Source organism: Embiotoca jacksoni, unplaced genomic scaffold, assembly GCF_022577435.1.
Source record: "Embiotoca jacksoni isolate LCO1_2020_lvr unplaced genomic scaffold, fEmbJac1.0.p SCAF_34, whole genome shotgun sequence".
Classification (NCBI taxonomy): Eukaryota; Metazoa; Chordata; class Actinopteri; family Embiotocidae; genus Embiotoca; species Embiotoca jacksoni.
This window is the reverse complement of record NW_027185386.1, coordinates 1,181,200-1,205,991: the sequence shown is the minus strand read 5'-3', so window position 1 is coordinate 1,205,991 and position 24,792 is coordinate 1,181,200. Positions and strand designations below refer to the sequence as shown.

General features: G+C 44.5%; 3 protein-coding genes across 3 annotated transcripts; 2 read left to right on the top strand and 1 right to left on the bottom strand.

Annotated features, from left to right (window-relative positions):
- Window positions 1-4,198: 4,198 nt before the first annotated feature.
- On the bottom strand, window positions 4,199-11,603 carry paqr4a (progestin and adipoQ receptor family member IVa). The gene is made up of 3 exons (XM_069165467.1): window positions 10,465-11,603; window positions 7,673-7,891; window positions 4,199-6,367 (listed from the first exon to the last, which is right to left on the bottom strand). Exons 1-3 carry the CDS (start codon window positions 10,736-10,738, stop codon window positions 5,934-5,936), a joined length of 927 nt encoding a protein of 308 aa, XP_069021568.1. The 5' UTR covers window positions 10,739-11,603; the 3' UTR covers window positions 4,199-5,933.
- Window positions 11,604-14,288: 2,685 nt separating this feature from the next.
- Window positions 14,289-19,308, top strand: LOC138207941 (perforin-1-like). The gene is made up of 5 exons (XM_069165532.1): window positions 14,289-14,326; window positions 15,753-16,315; window positions 16,439-16,577; window positions 16,684-16,895; window positions 17,478-19,308. Exons 1-5 carry the CDS (start codon window positions 14,324-14,326, stop codon window positions 18,352-18,354), a joined length of 1,794 nt encoding a protein of 597 aa, XP_069021633.1. The 5' UTR covers window positions 14,289-14,323; the 3' UTR covers window positions 18,355-19,308.
- Window positions 19,309-19,850: 542 nt separating this feature from the next.
- LOC138207833 (perforin-1-like) lies at window positions 19,851-24,711 on the top strand. Its single transcript, XM_069165364.1, has 5 exons — window positions 19,851-19,893; window positions 21,957-22,519; window positions 22,611-22,749; window positions 22,837-23,048; window positions 23,131-24,711. The coding sequence occupies exons 1-5, from the start codon at window positions 19,888-19,890 to the stop codon at window positions 24,008-24,010; spliced, it is 1,800 nt and encodes a 599-aa protein (XP_069021465.1). The 5' UTR covers window positions 19,851-19,887; the 3' UTR covers window positions 24,011-24,711.
- The last annotated feature ends 81 nt before the right edge of the window (window positions 24,712-24,792 follow it).

Here is a 24,792-nt window from a genome sequence, read left to right as displayed (position 1 = left end):
GTTAATAAGCACATCACAAAAAAAAAAAAAAACGACACAGAGGAAGCAAGTTTCAAATGGAGGTGGAAGTGGGAGGTGTCACATCGGTTCAGGGTTAGAACAATAACACAATGAAATTAAATGTAGACGGCAACTTGAAGGGAAACAGGTTTTTGCAGGTTTCATGAGATCTGTTCAGAGATTATATAAAAATGAAGAAACTCAGATTTTGCTAGAGATGAATCACTTTCCTTTTAACATGAGTAGTGAAAACAAAACCACTCGAGGTCGACATTTCTTGGTTATCTGTGTAGTAAGTAGTTGATATATTGGAGGGCTAATGAGTCTTTATTTAATTTATTTAAGAGTCTTTTCACTCATCTCTGATCTGATCATGGAAATAAACCAATTTATTTTACTTAAATGCTGCGTTTAAGAACAATTTAGAGCTACTTGTACTCAAATATTTCCATTAGATGTTACTTTATACTTTTATTTCACAGGCAAATATTGAATTTTTTTACTCCACTGTGTTCATCTGACAGCTTTAGTTACTTTTCAGGTGAAGATTTGACGCAATTGATAATATAACAAGCTTTTAAAATAAGACACATAGTTAAAGATGAAACAAATGGTTTTCAACCTGCTTGTCTTCTGATGTCTTCGTCTGAGAATGATGCAACATCTCTGCAAAAATAATTAAAGATTCGAGGAAAAAGACCAAAAACTAAAAAAAGGATTTGTGTTTCAGCACTTTTTCTTCTTCTTTCCTCTCAGATTTATCTGCTGTCGCTGGATTTGAAACTGAACAGAAAGTATTTTAAAGCAGCTCCAACACTAACATGGTGCTTACATACTGCAGCTTCAGCCTTGATGATCTAATGATGTCGTATATTTAACAGTCAGAGGGATCATACTTGTACTTTTACTTTCATACTTTCAGCTGAATTCCTCACAAAGATTATAACTTATGGATATAAGATCATTATAAAAGAAAAAGAGTGTGATTTGTTGTATGAAAACTTTTTGTCTGTGAAATCCACCCAAATTATACAAAAACTTGCCCCAGTTTTCATAACTGGCCTGTTACCTGAACTTTAACCATCACAGCTAAAAAAAAAACCTCTAAAAAAGTTGGACAAAACCAACTTTTAATGCTCAAAAAGCAGACTTTACCCTGACGGTGTGTATCCAGGTTCAAGTTCCCACCGGGATGGAAAACAGGCACGTGCACGGACACACACACACACACCTTAATAAAAGCAACATAAAGTAATAAATAAGGATGCAAGAGATGGCCCCGCAGGCAGGTTTAAAAATATAGACTTCAGTTTATTGCACAATCGTTGCTGGAGACTGAGGAGTGTGAGAGCCTGTCTGTTACACAGGACGCTGACGTCGGACAGACACGTGAACGTACACGGCACGGAAACAAACCGGTGCGTCGGTGTGCTCGTGCGCGTTTAACTCGCGAGCACGCAGACGGCGGCGGGGGGTTGGGGGGTAAAAACCGGACAACAACATACATATTTTCATGCTTGCATGGGTTCTGCAGGGAGAGGAGCTCATACACACACGTGTGCACGTGCACGGTCCTGGAAATACAAAAGAAAAAGAAAGCTCAGGGTGAAGAGGAACACCGGAGCGCACCAGCTGACGGCGTCACCACCTGTCAGGGAGCTGCTTCTCTTCTTCTTTTGGCTGCAGTATCGCTACAGTAAAGCCTGCATCAGTGAAACGTGAACTTCCACTAGATGGAGCCACGCGGACCCCTTTTCTTTTTGACACTTTTGAAGACAATGCCAGTGACATTGCAGATATGAGGAGACGTGAACAGACAGACCCTCCAGGAAAAGCTCCCTCCATCCTAAAGGAAAGGGCTCGTCTCATCACCTGTACACATTAGACCAGTGTCATTAATAAGGATCCACAGAATAACAGTAATGATCAGTATATAACAATACAGGTAAATCCATATAAACAGGTTGTTGACAGGCAATCCGGCACCTGTGTAATATAAAAAAAGAAAAAAAAAGAAAAAGAAATGAGATTTTGTTAAGTGATTTTCTTTCTTTTCTTTTCTTTCATTTTAACATACAGACAAAAAAAAAAAGGACAAAGACCAATTTGTCAGGACCAGGTTTCCACTCCTGTAACATGTTTGTTTTAGTTCCAGAGAACCCCCCTCCCCCCTCCACCTCCCCTCCCTCCCCCGGGGGCCTTGAAAGCAGCCAGGTGAGTCTTGGAGCCCCACGTTTCAGGACCAGCGGAGGTCAGGCCTTTTTTCCGGGGGATGTTACAGCTACTGTTATGGCACCCTGAGAAGTGGGAGACCCCAGGGATGTTTGCAGCGGATCGGAGAGACGGTTATTACAAATGAAATCAAAAACAAAAATAAAACACGAATCGACTTCACTGTTACGTATCCTTCGGCTGATAATGCATAGATAGACCAGTGGTAGTCACGAGGTATTCACATGCCCGCCAAGATCCCCCCCCTCCAATAAATAACAAATAAAGCGTGTTACATTAAATGATCAGAAAGCATTCGTTAGTTTTGGACCACGAAAGGTTGAACAGCTCGACATCAGCACTGAAACCGATGTCGTGTTGTTGTTTCTCTTTATCTCCGTGTTGTTCACGTACACACGGATGTACAAGTAGCTACGCAGAAACACATCGTTGGATATGAATCCGAAGCACCGAGCCGAGCCGAGCCGAGCCGAGCCGAGCCGAGCCGAGCCGAGCCGAGCCTGCTTCCCTCCCTCGTTGGTTCACGTCGGCTGAACGAGAGCAGCTTTAGAAAAAAGTGGCCGAATCCCGTTTTCCCTTTTTGCTTATTTTTCTTCCTTTAAAAAATAAATAAATAAAAAATAATAATAATTCAATCGGTATACTTGTCTGCACTGTATGTATATATAACCTACATACATGTATTTACAGTATTTATATGGACTTTAAATATGTTTCTGAATTATAATTGACTTGAAATCCAAAAGCCCTTTTGGAGAACGATGAACAGTGCAGATATCGGGAGACGTTAGCGACGTATTGCCTCGGATCTCATCTCTTCCTGTAGTGGTGACCACCCCACCCCTCCCCTCCCCCCCCACCTCACCCCCACCATCACTCATCTTCCAGGTGGGGGCGTTATCGGGTGCAGATGGCCTGTTGCTGGCTACGATGAACGAACGATTAGCTAACACTAGGAGACATCAGTTTTCTGTTTCACAGCTACTTTCATGCATTATTATTATTATTATTATTATTATTTTGTTTGTTTGTTTGTTTGTTTTGTCTTCGGTTTCATTCAATGGCCGGAAAAAAAAAACAACATTTCATTTCAGCTTTTACATTTATACCCCGCTCATAGCAGATAATAAGTACGGTCGGAGCGAGACAAGCAGACGACTCGGGTGGAGGAGGGGGGGCCCAGTCTGAGTGGGTGGAGGAGGGGGGGCCCAGTCTGAGTGGGTGGAGGAGGGGGGGCCCAGTCTGAGTGGGGGGGGGGGGGGGAGGTGGAGGTGGAGGGGGGGGACTCTGGGAAATCCTCCTTAGCCTATGAAGTCGGGAAGCAGCGAGAGGGCGTGCTACGCCTCGGCATATGTGGCGAGATGACGCGGGAAATCTTTCTGTTGGCGACGGCGACGGTCGCCGAGGGAGACGAGCGCGGTTGCCGAGGGAGACGAGCGCGAGGCGGTCGAGGAAGTAAAGTCGACCTGGACACTTTTAACGGAGGACGAAGAGGGTTCATTCCTGCTCAGCTTCACATCCAGTGTTTCTACAAAAAGACTCACGAACGTCAAAAAACTAAACAAAACAAACAAATAATAATAAGTCGAGCTGCGTCAACTAAAGCGGCGCATTCAAGAATCAACTCGTCGTGGTTTTGTGGCAATAAATGGGCCGAGCGTCGTTTACGTGGTGTCGGCGTGAACGACGGTGGAAACACGTCGGAGGAACGTGTTCAGGAGCTCGATGCTACTTTCTGCTCACGATCGGGATGTTTGTTCAGATGCAGAGAGACCGAGCAGATGTACTGCAGGGGGGGGGGGGGGGGGGGGGGGGGGGGAGTGAGTGTGTGTGGGGGGGGGGGGGGGGTGTGTGTGAGAGTGTGTGTGTGTGGGGGGGGAGGTGTGTGTGTGTGGGGGGGGGGGGGTGTGTGTGTGGGGGGGGGGGAGGTGTGTGTGTGTGTGAGTGTGTGTGTGTGGGGGTGTGTGTGTGAGTGTGTGTGTGTGGGGGGGGGGGAGGTGTGTGTGAGAGTGTGTGTGTGTGGGGGGGAGGTGTGTGTGTGTGGGGGGGGGAGGTGTGTGTGAGTGTGTGTGTGTGGGGGTGTGTGTGTGAGTGTGTGTGTGTGTGTGGGGGGGGGAGGTGTGTGTGTGAGTGTGTGTGTGTGGGGGGTGTGTGTGTGAGTGTGTGTGTGTGTGTGGGGGGGGGGGAGGTGTGTGTGTGAGTGTGTGTGTGTGTGGGGGGGGGTGTGTGTGTGTGAGTGTGTGTGTGTGGGGGGGGGGGGGGTGCAGTTAATCCTCAGGATTGGCACGGCTTGAACAAAACAATAGATTTTCTTTGACCTCTAACTTGATCTGTCGGCGCAGCGACAACATAAAGTGTTCACGCGGCTGACGGACAGAAATCCTCCGTCAGCATCAGCGAATACAAACGATCGAACACAAAACAACAACAATTCATAATCTATTTCTTCAGTGTTATTTCGCCCATAAACATTTTTACTAGTGAAGAAAAAGTGACATCGTACTTTTCAGTGCAACGTGTACGTCGGGTTCGAACGCGGACGGACTTCAGTGCAACGCAACAACATCATTACAAGATTTAGTTATTTTCTGAAAATGCACCTTAGAGTGATTTTAAACTGCTTTACTGAAACCTAACACATAAAACAAAGAACGGGAGTTGATCATGAACGTACCTGCTGGACGTAGTAAACAGTGAACGGCCGACTCGCTCTGTAAACGCACCGTTTCTTTAAAACACAAAATCACAAACTCATCGCAAACATGCTCGTCAGGAACGAACCCCCTCGTAGCTCATCTACCCAGCTGGGCTGAGGACGACACACACACTCACACACTCACACACACACACACACACACACACACACTCACACACACTCACACACTCTCACACACACAGAAAGAGAGAGAGAGAGGCAGCGGCGGGAAACGAGGAAATGAAACAGTCGAGTGAAACCGAGTCGCTCGGACAGAAGTGAAAAATCTACGCAGCGATTAGTCGTATAAAAATATAGGTGAGGTTGGTGTGTGTGTGTGTGTGTGTGTGTGTGTGTGTGTGTGTGTGTGTGTGTGTGTGTGTGTGTGTGAGAGAGAGAGAGTGTGTGAGAATGTGTGTGTGTGTGTGTGTGTGTGAGGTTGGTTGGTGTGTGTGTGTGTGTGTGTGTGTGTGTGTGTGTGTGTGTGTGTGTGTGTGTGTGTGTGTGTGTGTGTAGATATGAATGTGCTGCATAGGTAGCAACAGAGACATCTGAGAGGATTGTGATGATGTCGTCGTGGACGTTGATGCTCAAAGTAAAACTTCTGTTTGAACCTTCGACTGCATCTTTCAGAGGACGTCGTAGTGTTTAATACTCACTGAATAAATTGGTGTAAAAGATTTCCCCCTTTTTTGCTGTGTGTGTATCTGTGTGTGTGTGTCTGTGTGTGTGTGTGTGTGTGTGTGTGTGTGTGTGTGTGTGTGTGTGTGTGTGTGTGTGTGTGTGTGTCCCAGATGATTGTGCGTGTTGCTTCTACCTGCGGTCGCACAAAGGAACCGAGACAGACAAAGATATGAACATTCGGAGTTTTTGAGCGCATGAGGTGAACACATGCACCCCTCCTCCTCCACCCCGCCCTCTCCCCTCCCACCCCCCCGAGGTCCCGGTGCTCCTTGTTGGGGAGGGGGAGAGGGGAGGGGAGGGGCGGGGGCCGGTACGGGCGGGGTCAGTCCGAGGGACAGTTGTAGCTGTTGATCCACAGCAGGTCGTCCAGCACGCCCCAGTGCAGGTAGAGGATGGAGCCCACCACCAGGACGTGCATGATCTGGTGGCTGTTGCACCAGTAGTCAAAGAGGCCCGGCCGGAAGCGCTCGGGGATGCGCGTGATGTTGATGACCCCGCCCAGCACGGCCAGCGCGTCCATGGTGAGGAAGTGGCGCAGCGAGGTGGGGCTGCCGCCGCCCACGCCCGCCCAGCGCAGCAGGAAGAAGGAGAAGCGGAAGAGCGCCTGCCAGGCGAAGGAGCGCAGGCGGCGCACGCTGCTGCGCGCCGTGACGGCGCAGTAGATGGCGTGGCTGGACAGCAGGATGTAGACGAGCAGCGCCACGCTGCGGATCAACGGGTAGCACAGCAGCGTGCTGTAGACGATGGGCAGCGCCCCTGAGGACAGGAACACACGGACACGTCAGAGCGCCGCACCCGACAACACTCCCGTAGCTCGTCTCCATGGAAACGTAATATTCATGCACTTCAAACTTTATTATGAATAACAAGGTTTCCTCTGGTTTCTGGGGAGGAGGAGGAGGAGGGGGGGGGGGGGGGGGTGTTAATATAAACAAAGCTTATATTGAAGCTATAGCGGAGGAGGTGCCGTAGAAACACAAACACGAACTACATTCAATAAAAGGCAGAAAAACTCTGAATAATCAACGATTCACAACTTTGATCACAAAAACAAGACGACTGGACACTGATGAACATCACGCTCCTGACACGTGAAATGTTTTTAATTTACTGTCCCACACGGCCACTGCCCAAAAAAAAAACAAAAAAAACTTCCGTATCCGTGCCCATTGACGGCAACCCCCCCCCCGAGCCGCTAAAGGTCAGAGGTCAAACTATTTGAACCTCGTCTGACGACCGTTTCACAAAGACAGATTTGCAGCTCAACGTGCGTCTGACTGAAGCGTTAAAATGAAACCTGGGTGAACGAAGCAGTCCAGATGTGGACATAATAATAAATATAATAATAAACTCAGTTAAATAGTTTAAATCTTTACAGGGTGACAATTTGATGTTTTATTAGAGCTGAAAGTCCATTTGTGGATTAACAGACAATTAATCTGGAGCTATTTTCATCATTATTAAAGTACTTTTTATGCAAGAAAACATAAAGAACTTCTTCCATGTGACAGGTTGATTTATTTAATTGCGAGTTAGATTTATATTTTTTACTATTTATAGACGAAAAGACGTCACTCTGAGGACGGTTATTTTCACTATTCTTGAACGCTTCGTATACGAAATAACTGATCAAATTAATCGAGAAACAATGACGAAGATAATCGGATTTCTCCTGACGGTTTGTTTTGTTGATACTTCTGAACAATCATTTTTATTTAGTTCATCAACAGGTTCAGACTTTCCTTTCGTCACCGTATTAACTATTATTGCTGTGTCATCAGTAGATGTGCAGCAGGCCGGTCTGTAAGGTTCATAAATTAATGAAAAATAATGCACTTGTCATTTTTTTATTCTTCCAACATTCAGCTCGGTCGGATCGATGGCGGCTTCACAACGACTTCGTGGAGTACTCAGTTGTGAAATGTGTTCTGACAAATCGATGGCGGTACAAGACACCCCCCCCCCCCCCTCCCGGTGAATCAACGACAATCAATAAAGAAAAAGAAGAATTCGAACAGAGCAGCAATAAGAGAAAATGCCGGTTTGGCCGGTTTCACTCACCCAGTGTGTTGATCATGCAGATCCCACACACGTCCAGCTTGAGGAGGGTGTGATACACCGGCTCGCCGCCCTCGTGGTTCATGAAGAGGTGGTAGAGCACGGAGCCCAGCTGGGGCGACAGGCAGGCCAGGAAGTGCACCACGCCCAGCCACGTGACGCTGATCTGGGACCAGGGGATGTTGAGCGGCAGCAGCACCAGGAAGCAAACCAACGGGATGCCTGGAGACGGAGCAGAGAGAGGAACCGGTTATTAGTGAGCCCGATAACAAATACAGGAAGAGCTTTTCTCCCTGCAGGCGTCCAGCGAACGACGACAAACCGTAGACTGAATATGAAAGAGGACGTAAGATGCAATACCACCGAGTGCCACTAGAGGCTTCGGCTCCAAAAGGTGCCAGTTTCCATCGACTCCCCGCTCAACTTCTACAACACCTCAATAACATTTTCCTGTTTCATTCGCTTCAGTCACTCGTCCAGATTAGTTTTCTGAAAATAAACCGGTCATTAATTATAACATTTTGGGGGTGTGTCTGTTTGATTGACAGGCCTGTGGTGCAGTCAGGTCACAGCTATCGTCGCGTGTCCAATCAGATCCGAGTAACGGGACACGACCACGTGAAGGTGTCGTGCTCGTCCTGATGGATTCATCCAGCTCAGGACTCTCCTGAGCGAAACAACAGGACCCCACTGCCATCGGCCACGGAGCGACAATTTATTTTTCTACTTGGCAAAGGAAGAGGCCGCTCACTGCTACGTAAGCAAAATCCAGACCTTGAAACTTGATCCATATTGACTCTGTCACTCGTCCTGCGCTCCAACTTCCCCATTTTATTCCTTTATGCTCACGCTGCCTTTCCCAATGTGGAGGCGCTCGTCCCAGGCAGGTGATACAGGAAGCCATCTACTGTAACACATCTATTTTAAGTGTGTTAGCTCCACCCTCCCACCCCTCCCACCCCCCCACCCAGCTCCGGCCGAGCTCAGCGGAGAGGACCTCCTCTGAAAGGCCAGCAGTGGAGTTTTCCTGAGACCGGAGCGGGACGGTTGGAGTTCGTATGCAAAACGCAGTAAAACAACCTGCAGCTGACTTCTCATTGGATTAAAGTGTCCACACGTGCAGCACAGCAATGCTGCGGTTGCAAAAGAGGTCACATGCTCAGCTGACATCACTGGAGTGTAATAAAGACTCCCAGAGCCCCCCCCCCCCCTCTCCTCCCCCTCGTGCTCAGGCGCTGCCGTTTTAATCTTCCAGCCGTCGGAGCGCTGCGAGATGATGACCTTCAGAAAGAGGAAGTCAGATTCTCAGAAGTCAGTAGTGAACGACGACGTGGACTTTGAGTCGGCGGTTCGTATCTGCAGCGTCGTCACGTCGGGGTGAGAACAGTCAGATCACCAACGAGCCGACATCCGTCTCACCTCTGGCTGCACAGATTAACACATCACAGCAATTAATTTTTCAGCTCGAACCAACCTATAAAAAGAAGAGCATATTGTGTAACCGTGGCCTTCAGGAGCAGATGGGAAAAAAAGCCTGCTAATTTCCATTATGTGAAGTTCAAAACCTTTTAGGATTAAAACTTATTTAACTCTGCAGAGAGTTTCAGCTGTTACACGTGTTCTCGGTGAGGAAATATGACCTGAAGCCTTTTTCTTTTCTTCTTCTTTACAATTAATGGAATCAAGCACTAAAATTCACTCTTTGGGGAAGTTGAAAATATGAAATTTGAAAGAAAAAAAACACCTTTAAATATCTTTATATTCACCATCTCCAGTGGTGGAAAACTTTTAAAGTGACTTAAAGTGTAACTGACATCTTACGTGAATATAAATGAGCCCATTTCATGCATTTAAAATATTAAATAAGAAAGCGTGGAAGCCCATAATTGTTCTATATATTGGAAACATAATGTATTCGAAGCATTTTACTATTTTTTGCAAGTCAGATTGGAGCAAACTTATAATTGATTACGTTTATTCGTCACATTTTTTTTATTTTGATGCCATTCTGCAAACAAAAAGGGTGGTTAAAGAAATTGGGTTTTTTTGGGGGCTGTTGGTCAGATAAAATAAGAATTAAATAATAATTATACATCCAGAAGATCATTACAATCACAACTTCATCAAAGACCAAATCATTTCTTGTTGCAGCCTCACAACTTTGCATGCTTTTGGTTTAAGACGCTGGAATCAGAGAATCTCAGCATTTTTCATTCAAATTGATAAATTAAAAAAAGGACATATCATCAATGAATTGATTGCCACTTTTCTCGTAATGCAGCCGTCAGTGGAGTAAAAAGTTCAATAATCACCTTCAAATCTGCAGGCGAGGTAGATTTAATATGGAGGCTCTTAAGTGCAGTACTTCACTAGATGTAATTAACTATGTTAAGCCACTGATGATGTGTTGAAATATATGACTTGTTATGAAATGAATTGCCTGGAAAAGGGATAAACACAATTAAACACTTAAACTGGGAGTTTTCTGGTTCCTTTAGGCTCCATAAACCAACAACATGCCCATATAAACAACTTCTTTCTGCACATCCACGTGTATTTATCTGAAGATAAGTGGTCAGATGTGCAGCTTTGAAGACAGATGTGCAGCTTTGAAGACAGATGTGCAGGTAGTGCAGTGAGTCCGGCTTCGCATCCACCTCTGCAGGTACAGCGCGCACCGGTGTTGGACTAAAGCTCAAAGTCACAGAGATCTCACCTGCTGACGAACCGGATCCTGCAGCTGCTTCTGGTTCTGATTCTTTCTTTTTTCCTCCATCTTTCTGTAACGTACTCACCGTGAGTGTAGATGTTCCCAAGTTCATTGTGCAGGTAAAACAGGCTCCGGATGCAGTCCTGCACGGAGGAGACCGGCCGGTACCCGGTCAGGACGTATTTGTTGAACTGGAGATGTGGAGGTGAACTCGCCCAGTCCAGCAGTCTGGGTCCGTTTAAAAATGCCATCGCGAACAGAACCGTTAAAAGGACGCCGCCGAATAAGTAGAAAACAGACTGTACACCTATATACACGTTCAGTAAGATTATTGCGCCGACGACCTTATGGGACACCATTGGTGTTGGTGTTGGTGGAGGTGGAGGTGTTGGTGTTGGTGTTGGTGGAGGTGGAGGTGGAGGGCTCCTTTTTCTTTTTGGATGATATTGTGCTGTTAGCCGCCTTAGCTCGGCGCTAGCAAGCTTCACGTCAAAAGTCTCTTCGAGCGCTACCCGGCAACGGAGCGTCCGCGCCGCCGCTGTTTGCTCTGAACCGCCGGTACCGGTACCGGTGTCATCCGGAGGGCTGGAGACAGACACGGCCAGCCACGCGCATGGTGCGAGCTCGGGACGGTCCCTACACGGGGCATCGAGCAGGTGTCCGTGCGGCGCCGCGGAGCAGCCTGCTTTCCATGTTAAAACCACGTCCTTCGTCGGTTAGCATCCCGGGGCTGGAGCGCGTCCCGGGCGGGGACGAGGGGCGAGCCGCGCGGCCATCCGGCTCCAGGTGACGCTAGCTCGATCCGCAGCGGTCAGGTGTGCAGCAGAGGACCAGCAGGGTGAAAACCTCCGCTCACAACGACGGGAAACGGGCGCCGTTGTGTCCGAGTGAGCTCCGTTTGACGCCGGCTGTCTTTCGGGATTCTGTTAAAATAAAAACAACCGGATGAGATCCGTGATTGTGGAGCGGAGGTTTTTTTGAAGGACTGCGGGCTAGCAAGCCGGGCAAGTCGGCTACCGACGACCGGTGAACGGGGATGAGGAAGCGGATGTTTGACCCGGATGACTCCGAACACACACAGCCCGCTCCGGGACGCTTTTATTTGGTTTCTTCATCATCGGTTTGTTCCACTTTTCTTCCGCCGTTATTTCTCGCTGGCTGTTCCTGGGAATGCGGAGTCTCCTCCGGCGGCCTCTGGTCTCCTGCATCGCCTGGTGGCGTCAAGGTACACGGAACAAAAACGGCGGCACTTCCGGTCATCGTTTTCAAAATAAAATCCCAGCTCAGCGTACCTTTACTGCCGTTGAACGGTGAAGATAACGAAATTGAAAAAACTATCCAAATCGGTCCAACACAGACAAAATAGAAAAAGTAGAAGCGATAATAATATAGAAAGATAGTCCAGCGGTCTTCGACCGACACCGAGCAATGTCTTCAAAAGGACGCAGGTTCGAGCCCCGCCGAGGCAACACACATGGTCCACGGAGGGTGAGACCCCCTGAGGACGTGGTTCACGGTGGGTGAGACCACCTGAGGACGTGGTTCACGGAGGGTGAGACCACCTGAGGACGTGGTTCACGGAGGGTGAGACCACCTGAGGACGTGGTTCACGGAGGGTGAGACCCCCTGAGGACGTGGTTCACGGTGGGTGAGACCACCTGAGGACGTGGTTCACGGAGGGTGAGACCACCTGAGGACGTGGTTCACGGAGGGTGAGACCCCCTGAGGACGTGGTTCACGGTGGGTGAGACCACCTGAGGACGTGGTTCACAGAGGTTGAGTCCTCCTGAGGACATGGTCCACGGAGGTTGAGACCACCTGAGGACGTGGTTCACAGAGGGTGAGACCCCCTGAGGACGTGGTTCACGGAGGTTGAGTCCTCCTGAGGACATGGTTCACGGAGGATGAGACCCCCTGAGGCAAGTCCCTGTAAGCCACATGGTTCATGGTGTTCATGGTTTCAAGTTTCAGGTTTGTGTTGTAAATAGAGTCCAAATAATAAAGGTCAACAACAATTTAATAACTCTAATACAAAGTATTTCATTCAAAATAATAATCCCATTAGTTTATTTTAATGCTATAGTATGACTTTATTTTTCATATTTCGGACGAAGTAGCAGTGATCCGGAGGTTAGAGCCTCCCAGTGAGAAGTAACTGAGTTCGATCGCCACCTGAGGCATACGTCAGTTCAGAAAAAGGTCATACTCCAAAAAGTGATTAAAAAAAAGTCATTTTGTATATTGTGTATAGTATATTGTGTATAGTATATTGTATATAGTATATAGTATATTGTATATAGCATATAGCATATAGTATATTGTATATAGTATATAGTATCTAGTATATAGTATATAGCATATAGTATATTGTATATAGTATATAGCATAGAGTATATTGTATATAGTATATAGTATATTGTATATAGCATATAGTATATTGTATATAGTATATAGCATAGAGTACATTGTATATAGTATCTAGTATATTGTATATAGTATATAGTATCTAGTATATAGTATATTGTATATAGTATATAGTATATTGTATATAGTATATAGTATATAGTATCTAGTATAGCCAGCTAAGTTTGATGTTTCACAGGAAGTTGACGTTTCAGGTCAAACGATGCTCCAAACCTCACGAAACTTTGCACGAGTCAGGCACCAACTTTCATGAGTTTTTGAAAATGTTAAAGCCGCCGAAAAAAGCCAATTTATTTTTTAAGAAGAATAAGGAACGAGATCAAGAAAAAAATTAAAACTGCAAGCGGGAATATGTGGACCCTCCCATGCTGCACATCGGAGAGCCGACCCGCTGGATCCCCGAAGTGCAGCAAGTGCAGTTTTAATTTTTAATTGATTTTCTTTCATTAACTACTTAGCTTTTGTTGTCAACTTATTCAATTAATTTTGTGTTTATTTTGGTGTCCATTAGTCTCCAAAACATTCATAATATTTCATTTTTCAACCATTTTCTCACTTTGAATTACATATAATATCTTTAAAAGGTGCTATCTAAATAAAGTTTGATTAGACGTCACCAGCATTGCAAGTTCAACTCTTCACATTCAACTTGACATCATAGCAGTAGATAGTGACAGTAAGTCATCTCAGGGCATTTTACAATTAGAGAGAAACTCAACAACTCCATATTGTGCGAGCACTTGGTGACGTTGGGAAATATGTCAACGAGGCTCTGATGTTCCAGGCAGGTTTCTCTGGTAGTAGAGCACCTGAATTATTCTATAAGAAATCAAATTTTCCCACATTTACTGGGCGTTTCGTCTTGCTCCACAAGCAGTTTGCACAGACCACGCCTGCTCTTTGTTCAGTCATGTTTGGCTACACCTGCTTAACATAAATACACGAGATAATAATGATGCAAATATTTGCTTTTGTGGCAACACAAAATCCAAGCTAGTCAGTCCTCATTGGAGACTGTGAGTTTAACTCACGTTAGAGGTCCTTTTATACGGACTCTAACATCGTTTCATTTTTATTAAGGAATAAAAAGTGTCTACAAAAAAAGAGTTTACAAATGAGTCATCATCCAGCCGCATGTTGTTTGAGTGTATTTCCTCAAATCTCACATGCTAACAGCATATAAATAAAGATTGGATTTTGGGTTTCAGAAAAGACTAACATGCCTACACAAAGTGGGAAAGAGGAGTAAAAAGAGCATAACACAATCTTATGAATACATATCTTTGTACATGTTAAAGAAGTCTAAAGAACTTGGTGTGAAACACGTGTGAAACATTTCTCAAAACTTTACAACCACATGTGAAATTTGCTTTTTGTTTGTGCTGCTCAAAGCTCAGGGTTTTTTTCCACTCCTGACACCTCGCCCATCATGTCCATTTCCGCATCTTTGTCTTCAAAAGGCCTAGGTGTTGCTGATGATCACAGACAGATTTGTGCATGCAGTAGAAACACATGGGACGATGGTGAGTTTATGCTGAATTATTAGCATTTTGAAGTGTAGATTTTGTGTGTCTCTTGAAAACGAGGCTTATACTCATAAATACATCTGAAAACATATAAACTTCCGAGGGCAATTAACTTTTTTTTTAATAATTTTGAGACGCTTTACAGTAAAACACAGAATAAAAAAAGTACATCAAATCCTAAATTATATTGGTTTAGCGATTAAAAATTACTTTTTAGAAGTGTTTTTAAAAAAAAAAGTATATTTACTTTAAATAGCGGACGGCTCAGACAGAAAAGATGCAATCACCTAAAGTGATGTCAGAACAAATGTTGGGAGTTAGCAGATATAAGCAAAGCCTTGACTGCGCAAGTCTTTAAAAATGAGATGTAAATTTTTTTTTTAAATTGGTTCAAAAGCTGACAGATGATCAGTAAAATGCAGCTGAGGTTGTTGAGGCGACTTCTAACAGAACTTAAAACTCGTCTTGACTACAGTGATCAATATAAAATGCACTGCAACTGTTGAGTCTGGACGAGACGCGTACAAGCATGGATAACATTCATCAGATGTACAAATGAAAGAATAAAACTGTTAAATTTCTCAGTTTAAAAGAATAAGAGTGCACAGTTTGGTGTGAAAAAATTGTGAAGATTACATACTTCTTGTTACTTACTTCAATTTTAGACAAGGCACCAAACCAAGCACGAGATTATAAATATAATCTTCTCCGACTCGGAGTTATTTAACTACAGGACAATTTTAGGTTCTTAATTTCCAGGTAGTTCAGATATAACACAAGTCGCATTGGTGGTCTCAAGCTTTAAGGAGACGTACATGTTGTGTATCATCCACATAGCAGTGAAAGTCAAAACGCATGCTTAGCAAATAAAAGGAGACCCAGAATAGAAAAGGAAAGAAGCATAATTAGGAGGACACATCTTCGAGTGCAAAGCCATGGTTTGGCCGTGATTTTCAGTTGCACATCTCACTTGCATTGTGATTGTGTTTCACTGTTTCAAAAGGCTCAAATGAGATCAATAAGAAAATTTAAGCATTTATCGGCAGAGCGGTCACAGTGCTGAAAAATGAAATTACATTTTCAAAGATTTGTGGCTTGTAGACATTTTTTTCTAAATCTTAAAAGAAAATGGTACCTCTAATATGCGATGAAAATTATTTAGACCAAAGGTGTCAAGTGGCGGCTTCTTAAAAAGGTTAAATAGTGAAAATTGGAGGAGAAAACGCCAATGAATGGTGAGAAGTTAGTAATGGAACATTTATCTGAAATACTGCTTTTAAAATCCAACAAAGAATAAAGTCAAAAGTGAAAGTGGAAGATTTTAAGTGCTTTTCACATGCTAAATAAAAATGAGTGTGTGTCCAAGTCATGTCCAACGAGCACCTGCTTCACTCGCTCATGTTTATTCAACTCTCTTTTCCAGTTTGCATCCATCGTCCGTCTCAACAGCAACATGTTTCTGTTGAATATTTGCGTCTGGGCTTGCATCCTGCTGTCCCTCCCTCAGTGTACGCAGCCGATGTGCACTGAAGGGACACCCAAACAGTGTCTGGAGGCAGAATTTGTTCCGGGGGCCAATTTGGCCGGAGAAGGTTTCGACATCACCAAGATGGAGCGCAAGAGCGCCTATGTGCTCGACATGAATCTGTGGAAACGCAAGGATAAGACGTGCACCGTGTGCAGCAACCCCTATCTGGAGAACAAAAAGCAGAAGCTGCCCTTGTCGGTGGTGGACTGGAGGGCGAAGCAGTCCTGCAGCGCCAAAGTGTCCACGAAACTCCACAAATCCAGCGAGTCTCTGGTCAGTTCGAGCACCTCCTCGGTTGAGAACAACTGGAAGGTCGATCTAGCTCTTCAAGTAGGAAATAAAGGAGCCTCACTCATGATGGCTGGTACCCACTCTAAACTGGCTGACTACTCCATGGAGAAAACAAAGAATGACAAGTTCAGCTTCACGACCCACGGCATGTCCTGCGAGTACTACAGGTAAGGACTCCAAATAAACCTTCCTCTGCACTGTCGGCCGGTTGCAAAGATAACAATGCTCAAATGCAACACGGATGTAGAGATGTTTCATGTTCATGTCTTTTCTTGCCTCACTGGGAACAGCTACCGAGTGTCCAGCACTGCCAAGTTGCACAAAGAGTTTCACAAAGCGGTGGAACAGCTCCCCAAAGTCTACAGCCAGCAGTACAAAGAACAATTTTACAATTTAATTGACAACTTCGGCACCCATTACATCAACAAGGTGAACCAAAATGATGGTCGAACCAAAACAAAATACAATTTTAACACGCATGAGTGAAAATATCATGTTTACCTTTGAGAAAATGTGTTTAAATATGTTATTCCAGGTGAAGCTGGGGGGAAGTGTTCAGTCTGTGACCAGCGTCAGGCAGTGTGAGGCCAGCCTGCAGGGGCTCAGCGTGGAGGAGGTGCAGGACTGCCTGAACGTGGAGGCATCCTCCAACATCAGAGTAACAATAAATGCCCAATGGAAACACTGCAAGAAGGACATGCAGAAGACGGACAGTAAGTCATCCTTCTCCAGCCACTTCAATGACAGGTATGTATCATTTTTTTCACAGATCACATCATGAGCAGCTGTTTACTGATTTAAATCACAAGCTGGTGACCTTGTTTCACCAAAGCCTCCTCTGGGTTTATTTTTTTTTCTCTTTTGGTTTATCTCAAGTAATTTCCGACACACGTCAGACCTAAAGCTTGTGCAGTTCGGTTATCCACAGCAGAAGAGGTCGACACGCTGGAACAATTAAATAATCGGACCCATAGCAATCGGGTTCTGGCGGTTCAGGTTGCGAATTACAAACGAACTGAGCCATGTTCAGACATTTCCAAACATAAAATACAGTATGTCACATATTTCATAGTGTTAAAATGAGGCTTCGGTGAGCAAGGGTGTCTCATTTCGTTAAATGCCTGTTGCTTCTCCTCTCCTCTTGTTTCTGTTTGTGTTAATTTGCTTATTTAGGCTACTTTGTATGTCTAATATTGTTGTGATGTAACCTATGTGTCATTTGCATACCGAGCAGCGAAGTGAGATGATGATGCCAGGTGTGCATTGGCCTCTCGAGTCTTGTTCTAACCTGCTCTGGCTCAGTTGTTGAAACAACTCTCCTCTGTGCAGGTTCACAGAAATAAAGGGCGGCCACACCACCGAGCCGGACCTCCTCTTCTCTGCTGACAAAAACCCATCGGCCTACAAAGACTGGATGAGCACCGTCCCGCAGAATCCGGACGTCGTCTCATATTCCCTGAATTCGCTTCATGAGTTGCTGCCTGCTGAGAACCCCGCCCGGTTAAACCTGCGCTCCGCCATCAGCCATTACATCCTGGAGAAAGGCCTGTGGAGGAACTGCAGCGAGAGCTGTCAGGTCGGCATCAAGAGCGACTCGAGGGATCCCTGCGTCTGCCAATGCCACAACAACCCCGCTGTGAACCAAGACTGCTGCCCGACCCGTAAAGGAACGGCGCGGGTCATCGTGACGGTAGAGCGGGCCGAGGGTCTGTGGGGAGACTTCTTCACGTCCACGGACGGCTACGTCAGGGTGTTTGTCACCAAACTGGAGGAGCGCCGTTCTCCCGTCATAAACAACAACAACAACCCACGCTGGGCCACGGTGATCGACTACGGCAATCAGGACCTGTCCACGGGACTTAAAGTGAGGTTTGAAGTTTGGGATCAGGACAGCGGGTGGGACGACGACCTGCTGGGAAAATGTGAGCTACCTCTGTCTGTTGGAGTCAAGCAGGATGTCTGTTATCTGAATCACGGCCGGCTGTTCTACAAATGGGAGGTGAAATGTGCTCCGAGTCTGAGCGGACCTCTGTGCATGGACTATAAACCTTCGCCGATGAGTCCGAGTCTGAGGAGGCTGTATGTGTCCCGTCACGCCCATCCTGTCCCGAAGGCCATGCTGTTAGAGATGGGTGTGTTTGTGGACCAATCAAGTTCATGGAAAAACCAGAGTCTGACTGCAGGGAGTAAAAGTGGTGTAAAATAACGTGGAGGTTTGGTTGCACACTTAAGGCATTACCAACATTCATTGAGGATGATTTAACACACATTAATAACTCCTTATTAAATATCTACACAAGACATCAATTAGGACAGAAATGACAACATGGCTACAACGTAATATCAGAAAAACATCGTTTATATCTTGTGTGTTCAGTTATTATTGAAGTTCAACATTCTTTAAGTTCTTTGAAAATTTAGAATAAAATTTGAGAAAGAAAAGACAGCTTGAAATGAGAGTTGGATTCAAAGCAGCTTTAACGTACAGCTTTTTTTCTGCTTTATGTTGAAAAGCTTATTTTTTGTAGCATTTTATTATTTCCATATTCAGTTCATTTACATTTTTTTTATTTCCTTTTTTTTAATTAGTTCCTGTTCGACTTGTATTGCTGTTCTATGTTCAATAACACCGTTGTCTGTTTTTCTTGTTTGTTTAAACATAAAAAAAACTAAAAAAAAAACTTTGCACTATTGTTTAGTTAGTTTTAATTTTAATTTAATTATTCTATTTTATTTTATTCTACTTTATTGCATATACTGTGCATTTTTATATTTAAGTTCAAGAATCTTATGGCAAACCATTTATTCATCGTTAAAGCACATTATAATAACAATTTACAATAAAATAAAAAGATACTGCAGCTGAAAGCATTTCAAGAATTAGGGCATAATGATTCGACACTGTTAGAAAAAAAATACTTTAGGAGGGTTGAAATATTTTTAAATTGTTTTAAAAGGGACATTATTGGAAGAAAGAAAACATCACTGAAAAAGATTCTCAGAATGTTTTTAGAGCAAAAAGTTCAAGTGCTGATATACTTTTTTTTAAATGTATGAAATCATGCATTCATCAGTTTTCATTTCATAAGTTCTTGTTGTATGCACTATAATATTAACGGTTTGCTTTTTTGTGGATTTCTGCAACTTATATTTACTTTTGTTCAGCATCTTAAAAATAAAAAGATGATTTACATCCTAAAATACTCAGATTCTTATTTTCATATGGCGTTCTTTTGTTAATGTCTTCCAATTTAGACTGTTTTAATTTTACTTTTCAGCATTTCCTGTAAAAAAGGTCCCCCGTTACTTTGGTTTCGCGCCGGGTTAAGTTTCATTTCATCCCAGTTTATCATGTTGAACTGTGAAATTACGTTGGAGTAGTATTTGTGACATTCTCAACTCTTTCTCTATTCTTTCGTACGGTCACAGCCCACCACCACTTCAGAGAAACGGCAAGTTTGTGGTCTCTGGTTCTGGAAAGCCAGTCTGACTTTCATGTTGTCACGATAGGTCTGAGTTTGTTTGGCGACCACTGGCTCCTCCCACTCGGTACCATTTCTGCTCATCGCAGTCAAAACTGACAAACTGCCTTTTTTTGGTTTCCCTCCTGCTCTCTTGAAGACCACCGTCTACGCCCCTCCACCAACTCTTTTTCCTGCTCTGCTTTTATGACATCAACACACCAAGCACTGATGTTCATTTTCACAACAGCTTCACGAATGCAGCGTGAAGCAGAAACATGATGGTGAGTCTAAACGATGATTTTCTGACACTGTTCACTTCATTGAAAATAAGCAACCATCTGTGAGTGATTTAATATCATGTTGAGTACTGGGAACTCTGTGGTTCATAGTTTAGTCACATCACATTTGTGAGAGCGGTACCTTGAAACGTTCAGGGGGGTTATTATGCTGTGAGTAAAGTGCATTATTTAAGTGCTGACTCAACACATCGTATTGTGGAGACCAAAATACTTTCGTTGAAGCTGGTATTTTAAAAAGATTTAAAAAATGGTAGAGATCTGAGAGTAAAGAGTTAAATGAGGGCAGCAATGTTTGTGTTTGATCACATTTGAATTGTTATAAAGAACATAAAATGAGAGAAAAATATCCTTAGTTGGAATAGAAGCAAAAGAGATCTGAAATATAAACTTGTGACAATTCATGCTGTGCTTCGAAAAGCATTAAAAGAATCAGATAATCAATTCTTTATTTCATCTCTGTTCTTAGCACCAATGGTATTACCACAACCAATTTCACCGCTGCTCTCCATTTAGGTGTGTTTGTAGTCATTCTTATGGCTGTAGATCTCGAGTTCATTTGAAACTATTGGAGCAACTTTTCACCCTTCAGGATTGACCACCACATGATGTACATTGTGCTTCAAAACTCGACCACCGCAGCCGCTGCGAGAACAACTTCAACATCTTTGCACTTCCTGCTGGTCTCTGATTCATTCACACTTCAGAGTGGCAGAGAAAACAAATGGTATTTCCTGTAATCAGTGAAGGCAGGTACCAGTGAGGAAATCAAGGTCTGTTTTTCACAACAGATCTACTGTTTGGAAAAAGCTCAGACAAATAAAAGTGTTTTTCAAATTTTAAGGCCGATTCAAAAGTGCCACATAGTCTTTGTCATGTAGAGGAAGATCTGAGAACCACACGGATGTTGAGTTGACCCACTTGGCAGAAACTAAGAGTCTGAAAATGAGGACTGCTCATTTAGCTGGAAGAAAGGTTTTGGCCACCCAGAGTTTGACATCGTTGGAGCAAATGAGAAGATATTAAAGAGGTTTTCTGGCAAACAAGTAAAAAAAAGTTTTGCGTACATTAAGTGTTTTTGACCAAAATATGAAATAATTTCTTCCTCATAAAACACGGGATGTGATGTTTTTATAAAACCAGAGCCAAGCGGACATGTAATAAGATAAGTACTAAATGTGGATGAGATGAAACCACAAGAGGAAGAATCAAAGGAAGACAAAGATGTACCACTCATGACTGAAACTAGATGTACAAATATGACTCAAACCACAAAGCCTCACCCAGAACAAGTATTCAAAGATTGATTTTAAAAAAACAAAAAAAACAACAACAACGAAAGAACAACTTTATCATCTCCTGAATTTGAACCTCATAGTCCCACGTTGCAGTCTGTGATTAATGCTACCACCCCTCCTTCTTCCTAATGCTGCAGAAAAATGTCCTTTGTACTTGGTCTCAATACGCTACCATGGTCACACCATCCTTCGTCATGTGACGTTTAAGTGCGTGTAAGCTTCACCGCCTACCAAACGGGTAATAGACACAGCGCCCCTCCAGCAAAACATGCAACTCTCAGGTCTGGGCATCCCAAAGCGCAGCTGTCACATTTTGCTGTAGTGGACAGGCGTGTCTATTTCACGCTTTGCAGTGACATGTTTGTAGGGTGACTAGATCCCAACAAACTGAATGTGGGGCAAAGAGGGAGATTGTGTGGGACAATATTGGACACGTTACCAATGCTGACAGGTTGTGTGAAAAGTTTTGATGTGTCTACCCAACTTAGAAAACACACACAACAGACTATGCATGATTCAGATTTAGTCTTTCCGAAGTCCCGTGCTCTGTAAACAGAAAAGGAAGCTGGTGCTGGCAGTTGACCCACTGGCAAAGCCAGATTTTAGAAAAGTGTCTGTCCTGAAGTGTTTGAAAACTAAAGAGGGACACCTGGTCACCCCACATACAATCATGGTCGTTCAAGTTGAAGGACTTACTGCGTACGAATGAACTGCTTCACTCGCTCATGTTTATTCAACTCTCTTTTCCAGTTTGCATCCATCGCCCGTCTCAACAGCAACATGTTTCTGTTGAATATTTGCGTCTGGGCTTGCATCCTGCTGTCCCTCCCTCAGTGTACGCAGCCGATGTGCACTGAAGGGACACCCAAACAGTGTCTGGAGGCAGAATTTGTTCCGGGGGCCAATTTGGCCGGAGAAGGTTTCGACATCACCAAGATGGAGCGCAAGAGCGCCTATGTGCTCGACATGAATCTGTGGAAACGCAAGGATAAGACGTGCACCGTGTGCAGCAACCCCTATCTGGAGAACAAAAAGCAGAAGCTGCCCTTGTCGGTGGTGGACTGGAGGGCGAAGCAGTCCTGCAGCGCCAAAGTGTCCACGAAACTCCACAAATCCAGCGAGTCTCTGGTCAGTTCGAGCACCTCCTCGGTTGAGAACAACTGGAAGGTCGATCTAGCTCTTCAAGTAGGAAATAAAGGAGCCTCACTCATGATGGCTGGTACCCACTCTAAACTGGCTGACTACTCCATGGAGAAAACAAAGAATGACAAGTTCAGCTTCACGAGCCACGGCATGTCCTGCGAGTACTACAGGTAAGAGGACGAAGACCAGAACTTATCTCCACACACTCGATAAATGCAACACCGTTATACACTTGTTTCACGCTTCTTTTCTTGGGAACAGCTACCGAGTGTCCAGCACTCCCAAGTTGCACAGAGAGTTTCTCAAAGCGGTGAAACAGCTCCCCAAAGTCTACGGCCAGCAGTACAAGCCACGATTTTACAAGCTGATTGACAACTTTGGCACCCATTACATCAACAAGGTGAATGACAGCAGCTAACAAAAACTCATCGACAAAAGGAACAGGTTGGTAATGAAAAGTCCACACCCTTTTTGTGTTTCAATCCAGGTGAAGCTGGGGGGAAGTGTTCAGTCCGTGACCAGCGTCAGGCAGTGTGAGGCCAGCCTGCAGGGGCTCAGCGTGGAGGAGGTGCAGATGTGCCTGGACGTGGAGGCGTCCGCCAACATCAAAGCGACTCTAAAAACTGAATTGAAGCACTGCAAGAAGGATTCGAACAAATTGGAAAGTAAGAAGTCGTTCTCCAGCCTCTTCAGTGACAGGTACGGAATAACTCCTGTATTTTAGTCACATGTCACCTTCTTCAGTCCAACCCGGCTCGTGAAACAACTCTCCTCTGTGCAGGTTCACAGAAATAAAGGGCGGCCACACCACCGAGCCGGACCTCCTCTTCTCTGCTGACAAAAACCCATCGGCCTACAAAGACTGGATGAGCACCGTCCCGCAGAATCCGGACGTCGTCTCATATTCCCTGAATTCGCTTCATGAGTTGCTGCCTGCTGAGAACCCCGCCCGGTTAAACCTGCGCTCCGCCATCAGCCATTACATCCTGGAGAAAGGCCTGTGGAGGAACTGCAGCGAGAGCTGTCAGGTCGGCATCAAGAGCAACTCGAGGGATCCCTGCGTCTGCCAATGCCACAACAACCCCGCTGTGAACCAAGACTGCTGCCCGACCCGTAAAGGAACGGCGCGGGTCATCGTGACGGTAGAGCGGGCCGAGGGTCTGTGGGGAGACCGCACCACTCACACGGACGGCTACGTCAGGGTGTTTGTCACCAAACTGGAGGAGCGCCGTTCTCCCGTCATAAACAACAACAACAACCCACGCTGGGCCACGGTGATCGACTACGGCAACCAGGACCTGTCCACGGGACTTAAAGTGAGGTTTGAAGTTTGGGATCAGGACAGCGGGTGGGACGACGACCTGCTGGGAAAATGTGAGCTACCTCTGTCTGCTGGAGTCACGAAGGATCTGTGCAACCTGCAGCACGGCCGGCTGTTCTACAAATGGGAGGTGAAATGTGCTCCGAGTCTGAGCGGACCTCTGTGCATGGACTATAAACCTTCGCCGATGAGTCCGAGTCTGAGGAGGCTGTATGTGTCCCGTCACGCCCATCCTGTCCCGAAGGCCATGCTGTTAGAGATGGGTGTGTTTGTGGACCAATCAAGTTCATGGAAAAACCAGAGTCTGACTGCAGGGACTCAGAAATCTGATGTAATGTGACACCCATGTCTGGCGTTACACTGCAGCGTTATTCATTTAATCAGGTGTGTTGTGGCAAAAGGCTTTATTAATAACTAATAATCTTTTTAAATGCTTACGGACAACAATAGATAAAGTCAGGAAGAGCAAAAGGCTGCAACTCAGTGCTGGAAAGTGTTCATTATATATTTGGGATTTTCTGTGTCTTTTAATCTACTTTTAATTCTTAAATTTATAGGTGCAAAATCTACAGTACAATAATGTGTGACCATTTTTAATGCATTGTGTCAATAATAAACATGAGCAAAAACTTCAAATGACTGAAATGCATTGCTAAAATGTATAAAATATATTCAAAATAAGAATAAAAGTAGCAGTATGTAAGATACTTTTGTTGTTTTGACAGTCTATATTTATATATTTATATATACACAGTCGTAGGTACAATATGTGTCCTGGTATGTATCAGGAACTCTGCTGTAGATCATGTTAAAGTTTCTGCATCTGAATTTTTTATTACTTTTTACCTTATTTCTGCTTTATAACATATTTTACTTACACATACAGAAAGAGCATGTTTGATGTTTTGTGCATATCATTGGGCCCATACAAACATTTACAATATACATTTGTTTGCTTTGTGTATTTTAACGGCAGTGAATTTGTGATTTGTTGTTTGTTTATGAAGAATAAACATAAATATCCGAAGTGTTTGTACTATTTTACGTCTCATCGTGTTACTTTTTGTGTTGTATTGAGTGGCAGCGTTCTGTTTCACTTTGGCCGCGTTGCCCTGACATGAC